This window comes from Penicillium riverlandense, assembly GCF_028828495.1.
Source record: "Penicillium riverlandense strain IBT 135883 chromosome Unknown utg000008l_segment0_segment0, whole genome shotgun sequence".
NCBI classification, from domain to species: Eukaryota; Fungi; Ascomycota; class Eurotiomycetes; order Eurotiales; family Aspergillaceae; genus Penicillium; species Penicillium riverlandense.
Genome location: NW_026643199.1, coordinates 1779105 through 1803434, shown reverse-complemented (window position 1 = coordinate 1803434; position 24330 = coordinate 1779105). Strand labels below are relative to the sequence as shown.

Below are 24330 nucleotides of genomic sequence, written 5' to 3'. Positions count from 1 at the left end.
TCCATACAAAGTCATTACGTGGCGGTGCATCCGACACAAAATACGCCCGATGACACAACGGGCAATTAAAGTGGTCGCCCAGAAACCATTTCTCCAGACACTCGCGATGGAACACATGCATACATTGTAACTCGCGGATCTCCTGCGAGCGGCTCACCTGCTCGAGACATACGGCACTTTTCGATTCAAAGTCAGTGAGGCATTTGCAGACGCACACAGGGGATCAACTGATCTCACCAGACAAACTGCCCGTCCACCGCTTCAGACAGTCCTAGCTTTCCTTTTGTGGCCGACCACCACTGCTCAAGTGTGCTAGTCGGGGACACAGCATCCAAGCTGCGCAACCGTTCACTGGGGTCTTTGCGATGACGCAGAAAGGCCTGGCGGTCGCGGCGGTTCACGAAGATGGTTAATCTATTAATGGTGGGTGAGTTGGAGGAATATATAGTCAGGACGAGCATGAACACCCACAATAGACAGATGATAATCAACAATACCACACCTAGCCCGATGCCCAGCACGATGGCCATGTGGTTTTTGCCGAAGTTCTCCTGCTCCGTTTCCGACATGGTTCCGGTCTTGTGCTCTAGTAGTAAAATCCGTCAGAGCTACCTAGTAGCCTCTTAGGTGGTGGGCTGTCAAGGACTGGTGAAAAGGGCAGTCGCAGTCGCACATAAAAGACCACGAAGAGGGCAGGGGCTCGCCCTTGACCCGTCTCTCTATTGATGGTCAGTGTCTCCCTTGACACTTTGTAAGTGTTTGGCACAAGGAGAATGTTTCGGAGCTCTGGTTCAAAGCGGGGGAGCGTGATCAACAACGATCAGCCAATCACCGGAGTTTGTACAACAAGCAGATCCGTCGATCATCACGCCGGTCGTGACGTACTACAGTAAATAAGGAGTGAGTTAGTAGAAGTATTACTAGTAGTAGTGGATTAGCAGTATTCTCTCGTAGCGCATGGCTGCTCCGTCTTCAACGAACTAAAGCTACAATGCCCTGTTTCCCGCCCTTCCCACTGCACCCCTACCCCCCAGCTCACCGGCCCTACCACAGCCGTGCCTAGCGCCTCGCCCTTGGGGGGATGACAGGCCGCACTAATAGCGCCGCTATTACTACTCGCCAAGGGCATCTGAGACCGAACCCGCCTGCACCCTATCCCCATCAAAACACACAGCATGATAGCCGCAATAAGCAACGCCAGGAAAATAGGCAGAGGCGCATATCCTAGCGAGCTGATCTCGAGGCGTCTGTCTGGCCGATCGGACAGATCGTACGGAACCGTCTGCTCATAATAAAGGCTCTGCGAGACCATCCAGTGCAGAAGCATATACGCCAGTACCACGGGGATGCTATATGTGTGCGGAATGCTAAGCCAATGAGTGGATCGCTGTCCACTGTTGCGGACAGGGAAGGTGACTCGGAGTGGGCGTCGATGAACAGCGTAGCTGCTGTACTCTGCGGCGGCGAGCATGTTGGTCAGCACGCCGTTGTAGAAATAGTAGCTTAGTGTAAGGACGAGTTGTGGGGTGTTGGCCACCACTAGGGAATCCAGTGTGGACAACTGCCAATAATCGATCAGATAGCGGGAGCTGTTGGAGGTATCAAAGCCAGATGTCCACCATTTGCGGAATTCAGTCGGTTGAAGCAATAGACTGTTGCTGCCAGCTGCGTACTTGATGGATATCTCGAGGAGGGTGGCTCCCATCAGGATACTCATTAGACCGAGCCCCAGAGCTGCGATCCAGCGCGGGATGCTGGATGCCTGCATCCATAATTTGCGTGGTGGGAGGCGCTTGGAGGTGGCTGCTTCGGGTTTGTTTTAGTTCTCGCGGCGAATGTCGGCGCTGGAGAGCCAGCATTTGCCTTCGGTGGTGGGATCAGGTCTGAGCATAAATGATGACACGGCATCGCCGATGACTAGGAAAGGTTTTGCTCGGGAGCTGCTTATTCGGGCCGATAGAAACATTGTCGTCACTTTTGTCAGCGTGGTGAGGACAATAACAATTGCGAAAGGTGGGCTGTAAAGCAGCTGGCATCGTTCCGGGGTTTTTACTGCGAGACATCCCTGAATGCTATACGTGCGGCTCCCGATGGTTGGCTCGCACACCTCGGCAAGATGGACCGTGATGTTTGAAATCTCGTGCGAGCTCATGTACTTGTCAACTGTTTGCACGCTGGTCGTCGAATCCCTCTCATGTACCCATTGTAGTAAGTTCGTGGCATCCGAGCAAGTAGCAGTATTCTCAGAAGAAAAGATATGGTGGATGCATTTCTCCTCCGTGAAATTTCGCCAGTCATAGTACTGCGTCCCATCACGTCCAGGAAGACCGAGCACAACGTCCTTGCCTGCAAAAGGCCAGGCAAATACATCGTCCTCGAGACTCCAGCCAGAATCGACACTCTCATCGAGCCCGCCACCCACCAGTCCGTCCCAAGGATAGTAGCGTCGCCACCTTGGTCCACGAATAAACCATCCGCAAGCGCAAGAATCGATTTTGTTCCCGCCTGATTCACACCTTTTGTAAAATCCGCGCATTGCTCGAGGGTCAGCCGCTCATAGTTGCCAGATGTAATATTGGAAACGAGGGCATGCCAGTCGATTCTCCCAGGGATATAGTCTTCAGAACCGAAACATTCTTCCAGAGCCGGAGTGGTGAGAGTAGCTATATTGTGCGCGGCTAGATCTTGCGGCACGACAATAACGCTGTAATAGTTGACACCCACAGACTGAAAAATCATTGAATTATAGAGTAAATGAAGAGGTGTCGCCGTTACCAGCAATACCACCCAGAGCCACAACCGATCTCGTGGCATCGCACGCAAATTCCTAGAACTCATACAGCCGATATCGAGCCATAGGCCTCGCCCATGGTGTTCGTCAATCTCTTGGCGAGTCGGGGGCACTCAGTGACTGCATGCAGTAATTGCTAGCGGCCAGGAGCCCCGTGCTGAGGATGTTGATGAGTAGATGAAAAACGATTGTCCATCGGTAGGTCAACGTGCAGCTTCCCTCATAAAAGATTGCTGAGCTTGAAAATCCGCCGTTTTCTGGGTATTTCCTGGCCAATCCGGCAGCGATGGCGAGAAGAGCACGTTGACCAACAGCACCAGGGCTGAGGCCTTCGCGCAGAGGCTGACGCCAACGATCCAGCGAGGCTTTTGTGGTTTGACTGCATTTATTTCTGTCTCTTCGTCGCTCAAGCGCTCTTCTACCGCCAAAGTAACATTCTCGAAGATCTGTGGTGTTTCCGAACGGAGAGATTCGGGCTTAGTTATCGTAACGAGTTCGGTCTCGTCTGGTTGACCCTCGGGGGTTTCATGGTAGCGGAGTAGCAGGCGTGAGAAGAAGGACTGAACATTTCTCATCCCTGAGGTGGTTGAAAGGGACCATTGAGCTGATTCAGGGGTTGGAGAGTCTAAATAACCCGTTTGCGCCCCGCCAGGAGGCTTAGCGGACGATGATCTACTGTCGGTTTTTTGAGGTGGCGGCATTGATCTTTGCCTAGTTGGGGAAAATTCTGGCCCCAATTTTCTACCGTAAGTAGCGTGGCGAAGAGAGGCCCTTTTTGTTTCATTAACTGTTAGCACGAGACTTGCGACATTAATTAGGGCAGAATTGACTATCATAGAAATTACAGACGAAACCTCATAACGGAAGAAGATCCGACATCTAGCTGTGATTTTACGGAATATGACACCTTGTACTAATATCATTTTATAAACCTAAAAGCTTAGCCCATGGCCTGTTCTTTCGGACTCGTACCACGACCACGAGAACCGGCAGCCACGAGAAAAATTGATCCAGCATAAAACATTGGTGGCTGTTACGCGTGCAGGCCCCCTTCTGTGCCGCCATAGAAACCTGCAATATGGGAACGTATGATAATATGTTAGCTTTGCGCGTTTAAATGTTCTTCCTCCAATCTAGGAGCAAGGAGTTCACTCACAAACAGATATCCTCCTGCTCATCCAGTAATCATCATAATTAAGGCAATTTGCACCTGCGCCGATCCAAATATGTTGCCAAAAAATCGTAGGCATTGATATGAAGAACCGCCATTCGTCAAGCCATTAATCACATCGAAGACTGCCGGACGTGCCAATGTCGTCGGCGCCGGCCACATCACTATCGTAGTGAATTTATCACCAGGAACACAATAACAGTGTTAAGAGACCCTAAGACGTTACAAAGACAGCCATTTATGATCCTTCCAATTGCCGATGCAAAATTAAACCCTGTAAGTAGCGTAGCACCCCCGCTGTGCGAGAGCTCAATGCAAATAATGCCTAGGAACGCCAGGTTCCTGGTTCTCAGGGACAGCATGGATCTACTGCTGATCGTGGCCAGCGCAGCTATTAGTGTCCGTGACAATGAGCCGCAAAAGGACATGACTAGTGGCGAGCCCACACCGCGCTTGACGAGGGTAGCTTGGTACATGACCCAGGTGTAGCTGACACCGACAGTCCACCATGTTACCAAGCAAAATAATGTCAACGATAGAAGGGCGGGCAGATTCTGCGGATTAGTATTTTTCTCTTATGGATGACCCCGCTATCCTCCACTAATAGCCAAGCGGTATTATTGTTATGTGCTCCACTCCACAATTACCTCCGATCCTCGGTTGATCCGTGATCTTATCTGATGCTCCTCGAATATTCGTCACATTCAACTACCCCTTCCCCTCTGATTTGATTGCATTTTACTTCTATCTTCTTTTGCCTCTACCTTTGCTGGTTACTTTGATAACAAGCCTTGCCTGTCAGTTGCTGGCGAATCCAAAGAGCGTCAGACACGACGCAGTCATCGACCAGTGTCCCAATGGTGTGATGGCCAGCGAGGGCGTTCCCAAGGATCAGGGTCTCCCCGACCCCGAAAGACAATACCTATTGGAAGGTAATTCCCGCTTTCGCCGACTCGGCTGGAAACGCCTCACTGTCATTTCGATCGTAGAGGCAATTGCTCTCGGAAGCCTAAGCCTGCCTTCTGCCTTCGCCACTCTTGGCATGGTCGCAGGTGTCATTCTCACCGTCAGTCTTGGTTTGATCGCAATGTATGCAGGCTACATTATTGGACAGGTGAAACTCAAGTACACCCAAGTCGCCCACTATGCCGATGTTGGTCGGCTTCTTCTAGGAAGATTTGGATCAAAAATCTTCATAGGCAGCTTCGTTGCCCTGCTCATATTCGTCGTTGGATCGCATTGCTTGACCGGCGCAATTGCATTCCAAACCATCACCCAAAGCAATTCGTGTTCGCTTATCTTCAGCATTGTATCTGCGGCAATCCTGATGATACTCGCCATTCCTCCGGCATTTGCAGAAATTGCAGTCCTGGGCTACATCGATTTTGCTTCTATTATCTTGGCCATAGGTATCACCATGATTGCAACCGGTATTCAAGACTCGAGCGATCCTAGTGCCTTCACTGCAAGTCATCCTCCATGGTCCGCTTGGCCTAAGCCTGGCACTACTTTCACAGCGGCCATCGTGGCCGCCAATAACATTGTCTTTGCGTATTCCTTTGCCGGCTGTCTGCCATCGTTTATGGAAGACATGCATACGCCTGAGGATTACGTCAAGACTCTTTGGTGGCTAGGAGGCATCCAGATTGTTATCTACACTCTGACAGGGTCGATAATCTATGCCTTTGTGGGTCAGGAGGTCCAATCGCCTGCTTTGCTATCGGCCGGCCCTCTCGTCTCAAGAGTCGTTTTTGGAATCGCGCTCCCCGTTATCTTCATATCGGGATCGATCAATACGACGGTGGTCTGCCGATATATTCACGGAAAGGTATATCAGGACTCATTCGTCCGCTTCGTCAACACCACGAAAGGTTGGATCACATGGCTTGGGCTTGTGTTCTTTGTTACAATTCTAGCCTGGATTATTGCGGAGGCTATCCCCATTTTCTCAGAGTTGCTGTCCCTCATTTCGTCCCTGTTCGTCTCTGGTCTGTCTTTCTATCTCCCACCAGCCATGTGGTACGTGCTTTTAAGGGATGGCGCATGGTATGAACGACACAATTTGAAGACTGCTATATGTAACGCTGTGGTGTTCCTGGTCGGGATAATTGTACTCGGATGTGGTACCTACTCTAGTATCGCTGAACTGGTGAGCTTCTTCTCTCGTACTCTACTTGGCTATTGCTGATTTCACGTTGTCTAGGTTGATGAATTTCGGTCTGGGTCAATAGGCAGGCCTTTTACGTGCTCTGGTTAGTAGCTGAATTGCTCCCAATAAGAATACCAAGCCTGTTTTGTGGAACACAGTCGGGGAACGAAGTCGTCGCGATGGCTTTTACTAGGATTTTGCAATATCAATATGGCCTCTTACAGTACTCTTTTATTAGTATCGACCCAAATTTCATGGAGATCCGCTGGCAAGAACAAGGCTCCTTGTGGCTTCATGAGACTGAGATGCCGATTATAGGGGGAGCTAGCGAGCTTAAAATCAGCGTGGGGTCGAGCCCTCTTTCTCTGAGGCTGAGTCTGAGACTGCATAAGGCGACCGGGCTCCGTACAGAGAGAGACAAAAGGGAGAAAATATAGAATGCTCAAGACGCGGAACCCATGTCGATGAGAATCAATATATGAGATTATTCATTTTTGTCCGAATGTCGCTATCGCGGCCGTACGAGTGGTGGTGTATACTGATCAACAACTCTCTAGTAAAGAAACCGTAACCCACCTTGTATATCATAGTCAGGACTGCCCTGCTGCAAGGAACAGCCCTGTGCCCGAGAGGAATGGGTATTGGCTCTAGCTCAGGTGTCTGCAGGGTTGCTTGCAGGGGTATCTTTTTGTTCGCGACAGGTGTTCAAATCCAGGTGATGTCATTTGTAGATATTTTTTTGCTTCTCTCTCGAAGAAGTGTGCAATTTGTGCAGTAGTTGGCGTTCCTTAAGGGATCCTTCAGTTTATATACTTGGCACGAGAATCCATACGTACACTTGTAGCTCGGGCCGGGGTGATCCAAGCTTTTGTACTAGTCGGTCGCATTCAACAGCTATATTGATTATCCATATTCGGGCTCTATATTCCGGCCCCCAAATATGCCTGTGCTGAAAGCGCACATGTTGCCGGCCTCGGCCGCGCATCAGCTGATGTCAGCCGGGGCTGAAAACGGGCGATCGCGACAACATCACACGTCTCATCAACACAATGGCATCATTTCGGGTCGTTGAACATGTCCTGCCCGGCCAGCACATCCGCGAATATCATCATAGTATTAAGGGTCGCCAGGAAGCCAAGATCCAGCTAGCCGTCAAGCAATACATCCCGCTGGACCAGCCCCACCCCATCCCCGACAATGCAGTCACCATTATCGGAATGCATGGAAATGGCTCTCTCAAGGTGTGTCTGTGTCTGCGGATTGACATAGAAATAGATGGCAGAATCTAGTCAGACTTACCTACCCTTCCATCACTAGGAGATGCTGGAGCCCCTGTGGGATGATCTGTACGCGCATCTGAAAAGACAGTCTGTGCCATTGCGCGGGATATGGATTGCCGATGTGTCGAACCAAGGTGCCAGCGGCGTTTTGAATGAGGATATCCAGGGCGATACCAGTAATTTTCCTTTTGCTACTTGGCTCAATGTCTACCGTGATAACTAACGAGCGACAACAGCGAGCTGGTACGACCACTCACGCGACGTCCTACACATGGTCAATCACTTTCGCGACGAGATGCCCCGGCCCCTCATCGGGGTAGCGCACAGCGTAGGATGCGCCGTAATGTCGGTCCTAATAGTATCTCCTGTGCAAGGAATCGTCTACTGACACGCGAGCAGGGTGAACCTTTCCATCATCCATCCCCGTCTATTGTCAACGCTGGTTCTGTATGAACCCGTGATCATGGAGCTCATCTTCAAGGGACCCAACCCGGCAAAGTGGCCCGCTCGCCGCAAAGACATCTGGGACTCTCGCGAAAAAGCCGAGTCCGCGCTTCGCCGCGGCCTGAGCAAGTGGGACCCCCGGGTCGCCGAGCGGTATCTCCGCTACGGCCTGCGAGCCGTTCCTACACGGCTATACAACAAACAGACACATCCGGATCTGTCCGAAAATGCCGTGACACTGACTACAACCAAACACCATGAAGCATGGGGCTACACGACCCCCAGCATAGAGCCCGAGTCCGCGGGTCTAGACCGGCTCTTACTACCAGACTGGGATGTTGAGAACGAACGCCCATATGCATTCTCGCGACCGGAGTGCTGGTCTTCATGGCGGAATTTGCCTTTCGTGCGTCCGAGTGTCTTTTGGGTGTTCGGGGAGTACAGCTATGTCTCTTCGCGAGAGTCGGAAGAGACCAAGATGCGAGTGACGGGCACTGGAACGGGAGGCAGCGGCGGTGCAGCGAAGGGTATGGTGGAGAAAGTTCTGCTAGAGAAGGGAAGTCATAATTTGGTTTATGAGCAGGTGGACTGGAGCGCTAGAGTGGGAGCTGATTGGATTGGGCGCTGGTTCCGGGGGTGGTTGGCTGATGAGGAATTTTGGAACACGTATCAGAGTAAGAGGTCCGATGCTGAGATGCTTAGGCTGTCGGATGCATCGTTGAAGGTGACTGAGATGCCGAATGGTGCCAGGAGGTTCAAGGGGAAGTTGTAAATCGGGGATGTGAAAATGTAGATATTTGTAGCGCATTGGCCTCGGAATTTCACGTAGCTGCACTTTATACCATTGAAAGCAACCAGCAGAGCGTGGTGTCGTCTCTACAAAACGCCATGCAACATGACCACTCTCCTGCAGATGCTGACTCGATTGAACAGTGCAGGTCCACATCCGACCCAAGAGAGCAATGATGAGAACAAAGATAGAAGATGCTGCGATCATGAATCACATTGCCATATCAACAGTAGAATCCACACGTACAAAAAAACACCTGCAACGAAAACACCATGCTAAGGGAGCGAGGAGACCAAAACAGTCTGCCACGACAACCCCAATCCATGCCAACCAGCTTCCCAATCATCCCACCATGACTTAAACAGCAGTGCAACCAAACGCCAAACTGAACATGTCCAAAACCCATCATTTTCGCTCCAGTCGACCAACAACAAATCACAAGCACGGAAGAACTAAACCCAACGTAGCGGGAAAAGGGGGGTATGCAAAAACATCATCCAGGCCGGACGGAAGAATAGAAAGTAATCCCCACACAGCCAAACGAGTGGATGGTGGAAAATATTAGAGCCTTAGCTACTGGACTGGTCGGACCGGCCGTGCGGGACTGGATGTGCTACCGATGCGGCCACTTGCTTTGCGAACTCCGCGGGATTCGCTCTTAGTGTCGGTTGCCCGGCGAGGGCTGGAGCGAACTTTGCTGACCGAGATCGGTCCGCCACCACTCTTCCGGCTAGCCGGCGTCTTGGGTGAGGCATTGTCAACCCAGTTCTCTCGGTCTTCATGGATGTCATCAGTTAATGTGTAACTGGCTGTGACGGTTGCGGAGTAGCTGATCGATCGTGAGGTCTGGGATGCGACGGGGGACCGTGATGATCGTTTGGCAAGCATGCGAAGCTGGGCCTCCTCCTCACTCTCGCTGCTTTCATTGCTAGTACGCTGGCTCCGGTGGCTGCGTGGCTCCGCAGACTTGCTCGTCTCACTCTCCACGGCAAGGCAGCCGGACGTGGTCCGAGAATACGGGTGATGCCGCGAGTCTTTGCGATGAGCCTTGCGAGGCTGGCCGGGAGTTGGTGCTGGAAGATTGTCCTCGCTGTGAGTAGCACTCGCTTCATTGTGATCAATCTCTCCCAGCGCGGCTCGCTTAGCATGACTGTTGTTCGGAGGGGTAGACACCGGACCGTTGCTGTGACGTTTCTTGGGAGAAATCCGCGCAGGCGTGACTGGAGTTGATAGGGCAAGCTTCTCCCGCATGGTGTCTTCGAACCACCATTCGCGGAAAGCACCCTGGTTGAGGTGCAGCCAGTGCTGCTGAGGACCAACGACCATACCCGGACGCATGAATCTCATAAAAGCAATGACTTCATTCGCAGTGAAGCCGTGGCGGTAGATGAGATACGCGCCAATCAAGCATCCCGTGCGGCCCAAGCCTGCCTTGCAATGCACGGCAATACCTTTGTTCTTGATGGTGATCATCTCATGGGCCATCTTAATGAATCGGCGAACCAGCGTGAGCGGGGGGCAGGTGCCGTCCTCGAAAATCATGTCGATATGCGCGATACCCATAGCCGTGAAATAGGACGGGGAGTAGAGCTCGGAGTTTAATCGCACCACGAGACCGACGTTTCGCTGGGAAAAGTGCGCCAGCACATTCTTGAATGGCAGCGGAAGCTTGGAAGAAGCAACTTCGGACACCGTCGAGGGCAAGGCATCGTACTCGGGGGTATTTATGGGGACCGGGGCAACGGGCTGGTGTTGGGGGGACGCGAAAGCAAGAAATTGGGGAGAGACCCAATTGAAGTCGCCCATGTCGACTCTCTCAAATTTTTCGTACCTGGATTTCTTGTCAGCAGCGAAATTTTGAATTAAGGTCCGGTCTCCTACTCTTCCAAGTTGAAGTCGCGAAGTCCGCAGAGGGACTGTTCCTTGGCTCGCCACACGCCGTAGACGACATCTTGAATGTTCAGGATAAAGTCCGCTTGGCTGTATCCAGCATCACGGAAGGGCATGTAAGGGGGATCTGCCTGAGCGATGGGCGCCAGAGCTAGGTGGGGCGGCCAAGATTGGATAAGAACCATGTAGCATGCCACGAGGCAGGCCGCATTTGAACGGCTGCGTGCATCGGTCTTGCTGTAGAAGACCACGGGCCGGTCGCTGTTCGCCGGATCTCCAAGAATTTCATGGAAGAGGACAGCAAATCGATACAGGTGACCGATGTGGAGAGGACCAAAGTCTGCGTGAAAGGCATTGTAGAGGAGAGTGTCATCAACCGTAAAATACACGGGGGCGCGGCGCTTGTTGTTAGGCGTGGTGGGCTGCGGACGGACAGAGCGTTTACTGGGGGATTTCGGCTGCTCTGCCTGAAACGGGAATGGTGTCCTTGAGTTTGGGGGTGTGTCGTAGGATGCGAGGTACAGGCGGTCTGTTGTTGTTATTGTTGTGGTTAGATTGCATAACAACATGGTGGCAACAAAACAAACATCAGACACGAACCTTGAATGTACTCGATAACCTGGCCACCATGGCCCGAATCGGTCGACATGGTGCTTGTTTGGTTGACAGCTGCGACGACTGTACACAACGAAGAATAGTGGCAGATAATCAATGCGGGTTCCAACTGCGTCCCGGGGTGGCTGTCGCTGTTGAGGAAGAATAGTATGCCAATAGCACGAGAATAATGAGATCAATCAACAAAGAACTCGAGAATCTATGCTCGCATGATCGGATTGACCCGTTCTTGACTTGGTGGTTGTTGACTGTCGGCAGCTAAAACAGACACGCGACCAGGGATAAGGATAAGATGAAAGCAGAGCCTGGAGAGGGGGACTGCTATGCAGGTCGAGGCCAATGGAGCTGGGAAGAATGGGAAGTTGGCGGTGGTGGGAATAACAGTGAGGAAGAGAGAGATGGATCACAACAAGAGAAATTGAAGATGGTGGCATCACTTGTTATGTTGTGTTAGTGTCAATCGGGTTTAGCGTAGTGAGTTGGCCTGACAACCGTGATTGCCTGCTGCTGCCTCAGGCGGCCATTATCACATGACCATTCTCCGACTCTGCATTCAGTTCTGTCAACTGCCAAATTTAATTCCGTTCAGAGTGGACATTCTGCTAGGCCACGGTTTCGCTGCAGTGAATTTGGCACACTTCTTTTGGCCGACAAAACCCATGGTGGCGGATCATGATGAGCCATTCTGCAAAATATTCCATGAACAAACTCGTACCATAACAATGCTCTAGGATATCATATTCCAGACACCCGAGACATCATTCCCTCGACTCGCCTGTGATAGATCGTCAAGTCGCCGGTCCAGTTTGCAACCAGGACTTTTTCTCATCACGCATGGACAGAAATATATATATATATATCACATGGCCGCCTCCCGACTAACTAGCCGTACTCTTGACGACAATCGCACGTCAGGGACCCTAATGAAGGATCATATATAATCGGCACGACCTGAACCACGAGTCCAGGACATCCATCACGATCAATTCTCGGAGATGATACCCACTTGTTGCACAGTGAATCGGCTGCAGATAAGGCAACGGTTCGCCGGACGGCAGAAAGGCAACCAAATTAACCGGCGGCAGGGCGTCGGAAGGCTCATACTAAGGGTTCATAACGAGCTGTCCGATCTTCAAGGGATAAGTATATCAGACGTCATCGCCTCTCCTCCCTTCTTAACCATCTGTTTCATCCAGCAGCACTCGCACCTTAATCTATTTTTGCTGTCCATGGCGTGGCCACGGAAAGGAAAATGCTTGTTCTGAATTTCATCCCTGCCATGACGGGTCCACTGCACCAGCGACGCAAGGCGGGGGCAGGGTTTAGGGGTGCTGTTAACTCCACGGCTCGAACCCACTTGGTTGAAGCCTGCGGGAGTGGCGGCGGACCCTGACAGGCTGCACGCCGGGATCGTCAGGGCGCTAACATGATAATTCGTTGGAACCCCGCATAAACCAGGGACTGACCCTGCGTCTAACATCCGCATCGTATCTCTCACATGTACCGTACACTTCGGCGAGGGTGTTAAGGAAACCGAGAAAAAAAAAAATGAGCAACTAACACCAAAGTGATCAAGGAATCACGAACATGCGAGGAACTATGAGGAGAAATGGCGAAATTATGCCATAACGAGGCCCAAGCATACGACAAGCTTCGGATGGTAGCCATTAGCGCCGCCTTGAACCCAAGGATTGGGCAGTTCTTCCGGGCAGGTCCCCTCCTGCCTCGGGACGTTTCGACTGGGGCCATGTGGGCACATCCCTTTTTGCACAGACTGACCAGCCGGATGATAGCCGGGATGTCGATCGTGATTATCAGAGACGGTCTGAACGTGTGTCCGAGGAGAGAGAGAGCCCCGTATCCTTACCCCCTGATGATCTCCACCGCATTCGATGCGAGGAGTTCTCTGGCTGGTCGAGCAGACGATGTATATAACCCGGGCGGAGCGATCCATGGACCCTTTCCCTCTCTTTCCTTCGTTCTCTACTACACAAGCCGCACTCTCTAAGTCGTGTTGATTCCGACGTCCTTTCTTTAAATCTTTCCGCTCAAGCGCCAACCAAGCCACTCTTTCCAACTATCAAATCAAATCCAACCCTCACAACAATGAGATTCTTCGCGACTCTTGCTCTGGCCGGCGCCGCCTCCGCTGCCGTCATTCCTAACGTGGGCAACCTCCAGGGCACTGCCACCGGTGCCGTCAGCGGCGCTGAGGGTGCTGCGAGCGGTGCTGTCGAGGGCGTCGAGGGCGCCGTCAGCGGTGTTGAGGGTGCCGCCACCGGTCTTCTTGCTCCCCTGAGCCAGACCGTTGAGGGGACCGCTGGCCCGCTCCTCAGCAAGGTCGAGGGCTCCGTCGGCAATGTCGCTCCCGTCAAGCGCACCTTCGGTAACCAGCTCGAATACCCTGTCGAGGAAGTGCCCAACGAGGTGACATCGCTCGCCGGTGCTGGCGGTCTCGCCAAGACCGTTGAGGGCACTGTCGACGAAGTCGTTGGCACCGTTGAGAACACCGCTGGTGGTGTTGGCAGTATGTCTACGTACATCTTGCTGTCTGATTGATCTATACTAACTCGAATACAGATGGTCTCCCCCTCAAGCGTGAAGACGCCGTCGCCGGTCTGACCGGTCTGACCGGCTCTGTCGGCAGCGTTGCCGGTGGTGTTGCTGCTCCCGTTGAGGAGACTGTCGATGGTGCCGCTGGCTCCGTTGAGTCCGTTGTCCCCGAGGTCGTTGACAGTATGTCGACCCAGTGAGGGAAATGATATAAAGAGTCTCTGCTAACCCTTTTTTAGCTGCCACCTCCGCTGCCAGTGGTGCCACTGGTGCCGTCTCTGGCGCTGTCCCCAGTCTCCCCAAGCGCCAGCTCGGCGGCCTCACCAGCACCCTGGAGGGTACCCTGACCGAGACCCTGGGTGGTCTGACCAGCGGCAACGTCGACGGCCTCGTCGGTGCCCTGACCAACCTCCAGCACGCCATCAACATTGGGTCGCTCACCCAGGGTGACCTCGCCAGCCTCCCTGGTCCCGTTCAGGAGGTTGTCTCTGTGCTGCAGATCTAAACTTCTGAACCTCTATAATTCTTGGATATATATACTTCTTGGATATATAGTATCGGAGGCTTTTCAGGATCTGGATGCATTCAGACATATTGATGGATGACGATTCAGTCCAGCGGGATATCTATACGCGCATTTTATTGTTTTTCTTCATTTCGTTCTGAGTTCTAGGAGTTCTTCCTCGGACATTATCTGATGCGACTTTTCACTTTCATGTACAGTTACCTGGCTGAATGCCTTTGGGCATATCATACTTTACGATCCGTATGCGAGCATTTAGCTGCAGCATGAAATTCACGATCATCGTCTTTCTCTCCCCATTATCTGCTGCCTTTGTAGATACGTCTGCCAGCCGTACTTGATCCCCGTGACACGCTGACTCAGCCCTTCATTTTCCTCCCTGCAACAACTCACTAGTTCTGCTCATATCTCAAACATACCTTTTCTGTCCATATTTATTGTGTTCCTGCAACAAACACAATGGCACCCACACAACCCTCCGACGCCGAGTTCCCTTGCGCATTGTACGCCCCTCCCACGCTCTCTCTTATCTGAACCAAACCACACCAGACAAAACACAAACTAACCCAGACTATTCAGAACGATATCCCTCCCCTTCCCAACCCACCGCCTCGCCTCGTCCGCCCAGCGCGCCCTCGAAGTCGACGCCGAACTGTCCCCCTTCGTGCGCCGCAGCTTCGCCCTCACAGCCCCACCCGCCGACCAGCCGCAGGAGAAAAAGCAGAAGCAGGATCCTGAGGAGGGGAACACGGTGCTGAAGACTACGTACCGCGCTACGACGAATCGCATGCTGCGTGTGGCGGTCAATGGGTTTATGGAGAGCTTGGGGGTTGTGCTTGGCGTGATGGCTGAGTTGGATGTCGATGTCTTAAAGGCTGAGGCGGAGATTGAGGGGTGAGCTCGACACGGACATACTTTTTTCAACAATCCCGGTTGGCAATGTCGATTTGCGAGCCTGTTGCGATCGGACAAATTGCTGCCTTCCTGCGCAGGTCGCTTCTCCGGTCGCCTCTCCCTTCTTGCCCCTCAATGGGGTGCAACCGTGCGAGCGATTGCGAACTGGACGTACAGATCTCCAACTCGCCGGGTCTTACTTGCAGTGCTGATGCAGTCTTGTGTGACTGGACCGGCATTCTACACTCTGCCTTTGAATATCGAGGACCGCTTTAAACGCGATCACTCGAACACGGCATTGCATTTGACTGCAGTGCCCAGCACCCACTGCCGGGCCCGGGTAGTTGATAGATGGCCATCATATATGAGGCGGCCGCAGCGCTGACGGATAGACGAGGCGGATTCTGCAACGACAGATGGCTTGTCGTGGTAGATGTCTGAGACTCACCGCTTGTCTTACACAGTCCTATTTAGATAATGTGTCTCTCTCCTAAACACCATCGCCAACTCTCTCTCTCTCTCTCTCTCTCTCTCTCTCTCTCTCTCTCTCTCTCTCTCTTCTCTCTTCTCTCCCAGTACGATCGTTTCTTATCCTAGGCCTCGTCGTCGCTCCCCCCTGCCTCCCTTTGTGCTAAACCCCAGTCATTTTGTTTCTTGCAAGTCTAGAGTTGCGGAAGACCTCGTTCTATTCCCCAACACGTTCAAAATGTCAACTACCAACAGACTGGCCCGCAGCTAGCGAGATTCTTCTATATTACAGAGTCTCCGTCCCAAACAGCCCTTGGTCTGTGATAAATACTATGGGATCTTCCCTTTCTCATTTCGTGGGGACGTTGTCGGAGGCCCGTAGAAGAAGACTCTGAGCGTATAAGACGTGAGCTTCGTAGACGAGCCACGGCATTCTTTTGAAATCCTTTGCAGTTTGGCCACGAGGATGCAAGTCAGTCCCCGAGCTGGCTTCCGACCACGAGGGTAACAGGCCCGACTTGTCCGCTGCCCTACAACCCTAGTGCTAGGAACGGTGAGCTTAGGGTTAGAATCTCTTGAATCTCATTATGGTATTTTTCAAGACAAGAAACACGAGGAGTAGAATGCTGGGGTGAATACATCAATGTTCCCGCTCCAGCACTTGTGGATATCGTGGGGCGTCTTACCCCGCGACAAACTCCTGGAAGTGGAGAATACCACAGTTTAGGAACACGTCGACCCATCGTAGGGAACACCCGGGGTTTTCTGTTCTACCAACGATTACAGCATGTTGCAGGGCCGATTGTTGGCAGTAGGCCGGACTCGACCGCTGTGAGAATGGAAAGGATTGATGATTGAACCAGCATGAGACCCGCGAAAGCGTGCGATGCCTGCCGGTGGAGTCCCTCGTTCCCTCCCCGTGCCCAGATATTGACTGATGCTTCCAGTCTGCGGAGGCGAAGATGCGACATTGCGGTAAACGGTGAGGGCTGTACATACTGCACGGCCAGGGGAGATGAGTGCTCTCGCAAGGACTCGCCGGTGGTGGCAGTTTGCCGGCCCCAGCCGATTCCGCGAGCTCGTTCTCCAGCATTCAGCGGCCATGCTGCGATCGCCGAACAGACAACCAGCAAGCTTCCGCCAAAAACAGTCTGCGTGGAACTTACTCGGCTCTACTTCGACTTCATCCACGACAAGTTCCATTCTTTGTTCCACCCACCGAGCATGATCCAGGATGTGCTGGACGATCGAGCACCTCTGATCCTTCTCTACGGGATATTGGCCCTATCTGCAAGGTCTGGTATTGTTTTCGCGTGGGGAGCGGCCGCACTGACAGGATCCAGGTTTTCAAAGAACCCTTTTTTCCAAGGCTCCGAAGCTCGTGAACGGGACCGGCAGTATAGCGCGGAGTGCAAGCGACTTTTAAACCTCGACGACGTCTCCTTGATCACGGTCCAAGCATGCGTTTTGCTCGGAGCAGCGGCCATCGCCGAAGGGAAGCCGGGGGCAGAGTCAGTCTACTATGCGGTCGCCTGTCGGATAACCCAGCTCCTCGATCTACCCAACCAGTCCACAATGAGTCCCATTGAGAAGGAGGTTAACATTCGAGGTCCGTCTCCGTCTCTCTCTCCCTCAACCGACGACCTCGGTGACTAAAATGTGGTCACAGTCTGGTGGACACTCTGCTTGATTGATGTCTGGTCATCGACAGGCGTAGGTCTTCCTCGCCATATGACGCATCGAGATGATGTCCCATTGCCGATGGATGAAAGAGTGTTCCTTCAATTGAAGCGAGAAGATACAAGTCCAATCAAAATTTCACCTCGGCCAGGGGCATCTTTGATTGCGCAGATGATTAAACTGAATTTAATTTTAGCAGAGATATACGAGATTAATAACATGGCAGCGACAGGGAAAGCCGACGGCGCCGCTCTAGAAACGGCAGTTCGGGATGCATCTCATCGCCTGGATGAATGGCAGGCTGCTCTGCCTGACTACATGCGTGACAGACCGGCGAATATGGCTCGCTACGCTTCTGAAGGACTCGGCCGAACGTTTGTCGCTCTGCATATGGGATATTACCATTACGGACAGCTGCTCTTCTACCAATTTCTCCACCAGGACTGCCATGCGTCGGTGCCAAGCACTCATTATTATGCGAACAAGTGCAAGGTCCACGCCGCCGGTCTTTGTGAGCTCCTCTACACTGCCAACGCCACCCCGGACTGTGAAGTCCTGTATACCATGGTCGGCCACATCCTAGTGATCTCGTCCACTGTCCAACTCTATATTCTGCTCTTCGGCGTCGACGACGAAGAGATCAAAATTGCGCGAGCACGGCTGGAACGCAATTTTGAGATCCTGCTGCATCTTCGAACCTTCTGGCCCACACTAGACGTATCCTTCACTCGGCTCCGAGCCTTTCACAAGGCCTGCCGGGTCTCCATGGAGACATCGTTCCGCTTGGATCAGTGGATGCTGCGCTTTCTGTCCGAGTTCGCTCAGCCTGTTGGTGATAGATATTCAGAGGACGACGACTCCCGCTCCTGGAGAGTGGAGAATATTGGCACAAGCCCGTCAGATTTTCAAGTGTCTCTCACTTGATTAGTCCGATTTTGGACTGCGCTCTCTTCGACTTTGTCATCTTGTAGCTTATGTCAAGCCAGTAATCAAGCATCAAAGCTGCAACAGGATCGCAGCCACGCATAGCAGCTCCGCAAGCAAAAGAATACCATTCTACCTTAAGACGTCTGCGAGCAAACCAAGCCCTATAAAGACAAATAACGTAAAATAATCATAATATACATTCTGCTGCGCGTCTCACAAAAGCCTTCAGGCTAAGATTCACTGAACATGCCTCATCTTTATGTTAAAGCCGAAAGACTCCAACTACGGTCGTTCTTCGTGTTTTACCGGAAAGCTCACGACCAAGCACTTATCAGCTGTCTATCACACTCGTCCAGTGGTTTTACATGATTATCAACAGCGTTTTATATAGGGACGTCACTTCTCCAATAGTATCTTGTATCCCCCTATCAACAATAAGCCGCTGTCTTGCGCACTGACAAGATAATGAATCTAACTTCCAAGACAGCTGGTGCTCGTACTCCCTAACTAACTATCCAATACAGCCGAACTTGAGACTTTTCATTGCGTTTCCTTGACCCGGTCGATGATATCGACATTCTCGTCGTATGCATCCACCTGGAATTTCCTGAACTTCCTCGTCGGCACCTTTGCAGCGAACATCAAATCCAACTCTTCATATGTCCGGCCCTTGGTCTCTGGCAGACGGAAGTAAGCCCAAACAAATGTTAGGAATGCGGTGCCAAACCAGAAGAACCCGGTTTTCCCCCGCCAGTTCCATTCAGTCGGATTCATCATATAGGGCTCAATGACGTTGGCCAGGATCTGAACGATGTAGTACGCGTTTCGGGCCAAGCAGATGGTTTTGGACCGGAGGCGCGTACTGGAGACTTCCGCCGGGATAGCCCATCCGATAGGTCCGGCGGAGAGCGAAAAGAAGAAGAGCCACAAGACGCAAAGAACAGACTGGGCCCATATGGTGCCGCCACTGCCGTGCGCTAGCGTCAGGAAGCCGATGATTATGAGACAAGCGCACATGCCGGCCATACCCCACAGGTAGATGGTCCGACGGCCAGCAATCCTCATGAGGCCCCAGGAGATCAGGGTGCCGACGAAGGCGATCGCAGTTCCGCCCAGGCCAAGCTTATAGGCGTTGCTGCTGTTCAGACCGGCTTGTTCGAAGAAGTAAGTAGGACTGTATGCGAAGGTACTGCCGGCCAAGACTTGACCGGCGAAAATCACGCATGCTATCTCCGTTCGACGTCGATCGGTGCCGCGGAAGCAATCCCAGTAGGAATGGCCGGCTGTGATCTCTTTCTCGATATTGTTCGTATGGATCATCATGGCCACAACATTCTTAGCGTTAGGCATCTCGGCACGCGCCATCAGGCGCCTGACGCTCCGCTCGGCTTCTTCGTATCGATCATGTCGGACAAGCCACCATGGCGATTCGGGCATGAAGAAGGCTGCAATCATCAGAGGTGCAGGCCAAAGCCACTGGATGGCGTATGGAATCCGGTAAGACCATTGATCGGGGCGCCCGATTAGACTCTGTAGCACGCCGGCACTGACAAACTGTCCCATGGCGAAGCACATGTTGGTGTAGGCCGTGAGGTAGGGCCGGAAGGCCATCGGGCTAACCTCGGAGGCGTAGGCAGGACCGATCGTTGCAAAGACTCCCCATGGCAGGCTGTTCTGGCTGTTAGCATATCCACCATCGCATATCACCAGTCGATTCCGGCAATTGCAGGCGGATAACTCACCCACACAGGACTTGACCCACGGTCTGCAGTTGCACCGTTGTTCCAAAGAAACTGATGAAAATGAAAGCATTCATGCACAAGAGGGCGCCCATGAAAACGTTTCGAAAGCCAAACCGCTGTACCAGAAATCCATTGATCGTCGCACCGACTAGCGCACCAGCAGTGGGGCCAGATCCGAGGGCCTGCTGCCATGAGCCAGCCACTTGATAAGTGTCTGTGGACTTATCATGTGAGCCAAACTGTTTCGCGAATGCCGGGTAGCCGTAGAAATTGCCAATGAGGTTGGTATCGTATCCTTCCATAATGATGGACATGGAAACCGCCACCGACCATAAGGCAGCATACGGATAGGCTCGAAGCGCCTTGCGAACGGTCGACTCATGCTCGTTTAGGTTGGCCAGATGGGCATCCGCGACTGAAGCGTGCCATCCTCCCTTCTCGCCAAGGCCGCTTTCGTCGGTTGAGAACTGTCCTTCTAGTTGGCTCTCGACATGCGAGAACGACTCATCTTTGACCGACATGATGGATATCCAAAGGCGGATCCTTAAACAACGATCAAGCTATCTTGTTGTACCACGCCGCTAATTCCCCGGACGTCACAGTCAATGACAACCTGAGTGGTTCAGTCTTTGCATGCACGAAGAGAGGAAGTGAGACAAGCTTGTAGATTAGGAAACTTGATGTCTTTCAAGACACGTTTATGGGCAAAGTGGATCCTTTTATAGATTTCCGGAGCATGCACGGATGTCCTGCGTCCTGTGTTGTAGAACTAGAACGCTCTGTCGTCGTGGCCTCAAGGTCAGATGCCACATTCCAGTCATTTAACCAAACGTTCCGAACAGAAAGGTCGCCAAGCTCTAGGAGTACCCCCGAGAAGGTCATACGGAGGAAGAAATGGCGAAAGCTACAAGCAGCGGCCACTCGCGGCTGAGTGCACCATATCACAGTGTCTTGCTCTTGTCCTCCGCATTTGAGTCGCTTATTTTGTGTGGGTCTGCTATGTGGAATTTGACGCGGGGATTTCTTCTTCTGATTGGCCGGAGACCAAGCCTGCCCTCAGAATCCGGAGACCAGCGTGTGGGGGAAGGGAATCTGGGGTGCATGAATAGACTCCGACCATAGACCGGAATTGGGGGCGGGGATGGGACAAGCTGGGGAACTTAGAAAAGCCCGCCCTGGATGGAAAATCCAGACTTCCTACAGCCATCCTCGTCCTGCGAATCCCGAATATGGCGGGATATGAACTCTGATGGCAGGCGGAATAAGGGTAATTCCGGTTAATTGGTTTTCGGATAATTGTCGTTTCCCCCTGAACGGAGTCCAAAATACAATAGTTAAAACAGATCACCGGCTGCTTGAACCAAGAAAACATTCTAGATCTGGTCACACCCAATGAGCAATTTCCAAACCCGCCGTTTCTCCACCTCCCCGCAACGTCGGTACATCGGGTTACGATCCAATCAGAGGTGTCCAACTCCGCCTGCGATTTACGCAAACCACCTAAAAGGTGCTCCTTCAATAACCCCTGCTTTGTAAAGACCTCAGATCATCGGAACGAATGCCGCGAATTCATAGCGTCACATGACATAATGGGATTATATAGCAAGGCAAATGGCCGCACGTTTTGACAGGCAATCGCTCAGTTGTACGTCTCTTTGCTAAACATCCGCGACGATGGCTCAACCGAAAAGCATTGTCTGGAAGACAGGCACTCTCACTGTTCAGCTGGTCGTTGGAAGCGACGAAATCGTTCGTGTTGTGAGCATTCTGCCACACGATGCGCCTGTCGAGGAACAAGCCCCCTCGTCTCCCAAGCAGGGTGCTGTCCCTCTGTTCGGGGTCCGACTGAATGGGGAGGGGAATCCGTCGCACAAGTCGGCCAAGGCGCTCATTGGCAGCTATGTCTCGAGCAGACTGAAGTATCAAAGCCACCAGGAGCAAAGTAACGCTCAGCTGAACTCTCTCGATATCACTGCGTACGACGAAACATCGCAGATTTCGGTCACCGCTCACCTGTCGGTGTATCCGGGAATCCCCGTGATCAGATCGACGACGACCATTCGCAATGAGTCCCAGAAAGACATTGTGGTCGACCAACTGTCGTCGCTCATTGTCGGTGCTCTGGGCGAAAAGCCGATCGACTGTTGGCTAGACTACACCTTGTCTACACCGACCAACACCTGGTTCAGAGAAGCCCAGTGGCGAGATCAGTCTCTTCCCAGTGTCGGGTTGGACGATATCGGCCTTTCGGAGCTGCCTGATCGTCACGACGCGTCAATGGCACATCACGCTGTTTCAAATCGTGGGACATTCTCAACAGGAACCTATTTGCCAATGGGATTGCTGAAGAAGAACGATTCCAGCGAAACCTGGCTCTGGCAGATTGAGAGCAACGGGTCATGGCGGTGGGAACTCGGAGATTTTCAAGAGAATGTCTATCTGGCTCTAGGCGGCCCGACGAACAAGGACCATAGCTGGAAACACCGCCTGTCTCCTGGCCAGTCGTTCACCAGCGTACCTGTAGCACTCTGCCACATCTTGGACCATCCGGACAATGCCTTCGCCGCCTTGACTGAGTACCGCCGACGCATCCGGAGGCCGCACAAGGACAACGAGGAGCTCGGTGTGATTTTCAACGACTACATGAATTGTCTCATGGGCGATCCCACCGAAGAGAAGGTCATGGCCCTCGTTGACCCTGCTGTGGAGGCTGGCGTAAAATTCTTTGTCATTGACTGCGGCTGGTATGCGGACGACAGCGGTTGGTGGGACGACGTCGGCCTATGGGAACCGTCGACTAAACGATTTCCGAAGGGTCTGAAATCTCTGCTCGACGATATACGGGCTAGAGGGCTCACGCCCGGACTGTGGGTTGAGCCAGAGGTGATTGGCGTTCGCAGCGTGGTCGCCGACATGCTGCCTGAGGATGCTTTCTTCCAAGAGAACGGCCGACGAATAGTGGAGAAGGGACGGTACCAGCTGGATTATCGGCACCCTGAGGTGATCAAACGCATGGACAAAGTGATTGACAACCTCGTCCTCAACTACGGGGTCGGATATTTCAAGTTCGACTACAACATCGAAGTCGTTCAGGGTACGGACGCAAACTCTTTCAGTCCCGCCGATGGACAGCTCGGGCATAATCGGGCCTATCTAGAGTGGGTTGGCAAGTTGTACGACCGCTTCCCGGACCTAGTCATCGAGAGCTGTTCCAGTGGAGCTCAACGCATGGACTACGCCCTTCTGGGTGTTCACTCGCTTCAATCGACCAGCGACCAGCAAGATCCGGTGCGATATTCTGCGATTGCAGCTGCCGTGCCGACAGCGGTCACGCCAGAACAGAGCGCCAGCTGGGCGTATCCGCAGCCTGAATGGGACGATGAGAAGAACGCGATGACGGTCGTCAACAGCCTCCTGGGCCGTGTTCACCTGAGTGGCAGAATTGATCTCTTGAGCCCTCAGCAATTGGAGCTCATCGTGAGCGGTATGGTAGTCTACAAGCAGCTCCGTTCTGACCTCAATACCGGTCTGCCATTCTGGCCATTAGGTCTGCCTAAGTGGCACGACGACTGGGTGGCACTGGGAATTGCCGCAACCAGCGGAGTCCGCTATCTTGCTGTGTGGCGCCGATCTGGCTCAAATACACTCTCCCTGCCCATTCCTGCTCTGAAAGGTCGGGATGTTGAAGCCAAGCTTTTGTATCCGGAGAAGTTTGAGGCACACGCGCAATGGGATTCAGGCAACGCTGCATTATCAGTTCGTGTTCCCTCTGCTGCATGCGCTCGTCTTTTCCGGCTCTCTGCCAAATAGGACCCTAGCGATATATAAATCAGTGGCATTGGATTATTAGCCAATGTCTGGCATTCCGGCGCATCTTTATGGGACAATAGTATCATAGAGTCGTATAATGCCTTCTTCAATTGCCTGACTAGAGAATTTGTCTATGCCAATAGAAAGTGAATCCAGTTTGCTCAGGCTCAATGCATAGACAGAAGCGTTTGGTTACTATAGGTTAGGCCAGTTCCCTCATTAGAAAATCCAAACACGGTTGGAATGTCATCCTGCCCAACATCGTCTGGTTGTACATGTTTGTCTAGTCTATTGAATGAAACACCCAGGTTCACGGAAAGTCCTTTACCCAGGCTCATTGGATCTGGTTCGACATGCTTTATAAAACCGCGATGTGAAGAATTGCCGAGAAATATTTATCTGATGGCATAGTGGAAATGTATTCAAGTTTGTTGTTTGACACTCTAGGAGGATTGGAATGTTAAAAGTGGATGTCAGATCCACTACAGTGGCACCGCAAAAGTTGTACGGACACTCACGCATTGTTTCTCGGCCCGTATCCGAAACAACCCTAACCCGTTCTAGTTTAGAAGAACGATCTCTTCTTACCTATACAGTAAAATA

At 52.3% G+C, this 24330-nt stretch overlaps 14 protein-coding genes across 14 annotated transcripts; 7 read left to right on the top strand and 7 right to left on the bottom strand.

Moving 5' to 3' along the window:
• Window positions 1-233: 233 nt before the first annotated feature.
• On the bottom strand, window positions 234-569 carry N7474_009728 (putative RING finger domain protein; the record flags this gene model as incomplete). Its single annotated transcript, XM_057201138.1, has 1 exon — window positions 234-569. The coding sequence occupies one exon, from the start codon at window positions 567-569 to the stop codon at window positions 234-236; it is 336 nt and encodes a 111-aa protein (XP_057049125.1).
• Window positions 570-934: 365 nt separating this feature from the next.
• On the bottom strand, window positions 935-1768 carry N7474_009727 (uncharacterized protein; the record flags this gene model as incomplete). Its single annotated transcript, XM_057201137.1, has 1 exon — window positions 935-1768. One exon carries the CDS (start codon window positions 1766-1768, stop codon window positions 935-937), a length of 834 nt encoding a protein of 277 aa, XP_057049124.1.
• A 51-nt stretch (window positions 1769-1819) lies between these two features.
• On the bottom strand, window positions 1820-2739 carry N7474_009726 (uncharacterized protein; the record flags this gene model as incomplete). Its single annotated transcript, XM_057201136.1, has 2 exons — window positions 1820-2381; window positions 2423-2739. 2 exons carry the CDS (start codon window positions 2737-2739, stop codon window positions 1820-1822), a joined length of 879 nt encoding a protein of 292 aa, XP_057049123.1.
• A 255-nt stretch (window positions 2740-2994) lies between these two features.
• On the bottom strand, window positions 2995-3366 carry N7474_009725 (uncharacterized protein; the record flags this gene model as incomplete). The annotated part of the gene is made up of 1 exon (XM_057201135.1): window positions 2995-3366. One exon carries the CDS (start codon window positions 3364-3366, stop codon window positions 2995-2997), a length of 372 nt encoding a protein of 123 aa, XP_057049122.1.
• A 599-nt stretch (window positions 3367-3965) lies between these two features.
• On the bottom strand, window positions 3966-4438 carry N7474_009724 (uncharacterized protein; the record flags this gene model as incomplete). The annotated part of the gene is made up of 2 exons (XM_057201134.1): window positions 3966-4126; window positions 4189-4438. 2 exons carry the CDS (start codon window positions 4436-4438, stop codon window positions 3966-3968), a joined length of 411 nt encoding a protein of 136 aa, XP_057049121.1.
• A 389-nt stretch (window positions 4439-4827) lies between these two features.
• N7474_009723 (uncharacterized protein) lies at window positions 4828-6150 on the top strand (the record flags this gene model as incomplete). The annotated part of the gene is made up of 1 exon (XM_057201133.1): window positions 4828-6150. One exon carries the CDS (start codon window positions 4828-4830, stop codon window positions 6148-6150), a length of 1323 nt encoding a protein of 440 aa, XP_057049120.1.
• Window positions 6151-7160: 1010 nt separating this feature from the next.
• Window positions 7161-8607, top strand: N7474_009722 (putative toxin biosynthesis protein; the record flags this gene model as incomplete). Its single annotated transcript, XM_057201132.1, has 4 exons — window positions 7161-7352; window positions 7429-7567; window positions 7628-7736; window positions 7791-8607. The coding sequence occupies 4 exons, from the start codon at window positions 7161-7163 to the stop codon at window positions 8605-8607; spliced, it is 1257 nt and encodes a 418-aa protein (XP_057049119.1).
• A 591-nt stretch (window positions 8608-9198) lies between these two features.
• Window positions 9199-11164, bottom strand: cdcA (phosphoprotein phosphatase CDC14; the record flags this gene model as incomplete). Its single annotated transcript, XM_057201131.1, has 3 exons — window positions 9199-10456; window positions 10507-11044; window positions 11116-11164. The coding sequence occupies 3 exons, from the start codon at window positions 11162-11164 to the stop codon at window positions 9199-9201; spliced, it is 1845 nt and encodes a 614-aa protein (XP_057049118.1).
• Window positions 11165-13236: 2072 nt separating this feature from the next.
• N7474_009720 (uncharacterized protein) lies at window positions 13237-14188 on the top strand (the record flags this gene model as incomplete). Its single annotated transcript, XM_057201130.1, has 3 exons — window positions 13237-13657; window positions 13711-13866; window positions 13923-14188. 3 exons carry the CDS (start codon window positions 13237-13239, stop codon window positions 14186-14188), a joined length of 843 nt encoding a protein of 280 aa, XP_057049117.1.
• A 477-nt stretch (window positions 14189-14665) lies between these two features.
• Window positions 14666-15104, top strand: N7474_009719 (CTAG/PCC1 family protein; the record flags this gene model as incomplete). Its single annotated transcript, XM_057201129.1, has 2 exons — window positions 14666-14709; window positions 14786-15104. The coding sequence occupies 2 exons, from the start codon at window positions 14666-14668 to the stop codon at window positions 15102-15104; spliced, it is 363 nt and encodes a 120-aa protein (XP_057049116.1).
• Window positions 15105-16432: 1328 nt separating this feature from the next.
• Window positions 16433-17224, top strand: N7474_009718 (fungal specific transcription factor domain-containing protein; the record flags this gene model as incomplete). Its single annotated transcript, XM_057201128.1, has 1 exon — window positions 16433-17224. The coding sequence occupies one exon, from the start codon at window positions 16433-16435 to the stop codon at window positions 17222-17224; it is 792 nt and encodes a 263-aa protein (XP_057049115.1).
• Window positions 17225-17467: 243 nt separating this feature from the next.
• Window positions 17468-18172, top strand: N7474_009717 (fungal specific transcription factor domain-containing protein; the record flags this gene model as incomplete). Its single annotated transcript, XM_057201127.1, has 1 exon — window positions 17468-18172. One exon carries the CDS (start codon window positions 17468-17470, stop codon window positions 18170-18172), a length of 705 nt encoding a protein of 234 aa, XP_057049114.1.
• Window positions 18173-18715: 543 nt separating this feature from the next.
• Window positions 18716-20438, bottom strand: N7474_009716 (sugar transporter; the record flags this gene model as incomplete). Its single annotated transcript, XM_057201126.1, has 2 exons — window positions 18716-19844; window positions 19918-20438. 2 exons carry the CDS (start codon window positions 20436-20438, stop codon window positions 18716-18718), a joined length of 1650 nt encoding a protein of 549 aa, XP_057049113.1.
• Window positions 20439-21591: 1153 nt separating this feature from the next.
• Window positions 21592-23727, top strand: N7474_009715 (putative Melibiase subfamily; the record flags this gene model as incomplete). The annotated part of the gene is made up of 1 exon (XM_057201125.1): window positions 21592-23727. One exon carries the CDS (start codon window positions 21592-21594, stop codon window positions 23725-23727), a length of 2136 nt encoding a protein of 711 aa, XP_057049112.1.
• Between the last annotated feature and the right edge of the window lie 603 nt (window positions 23728-24330).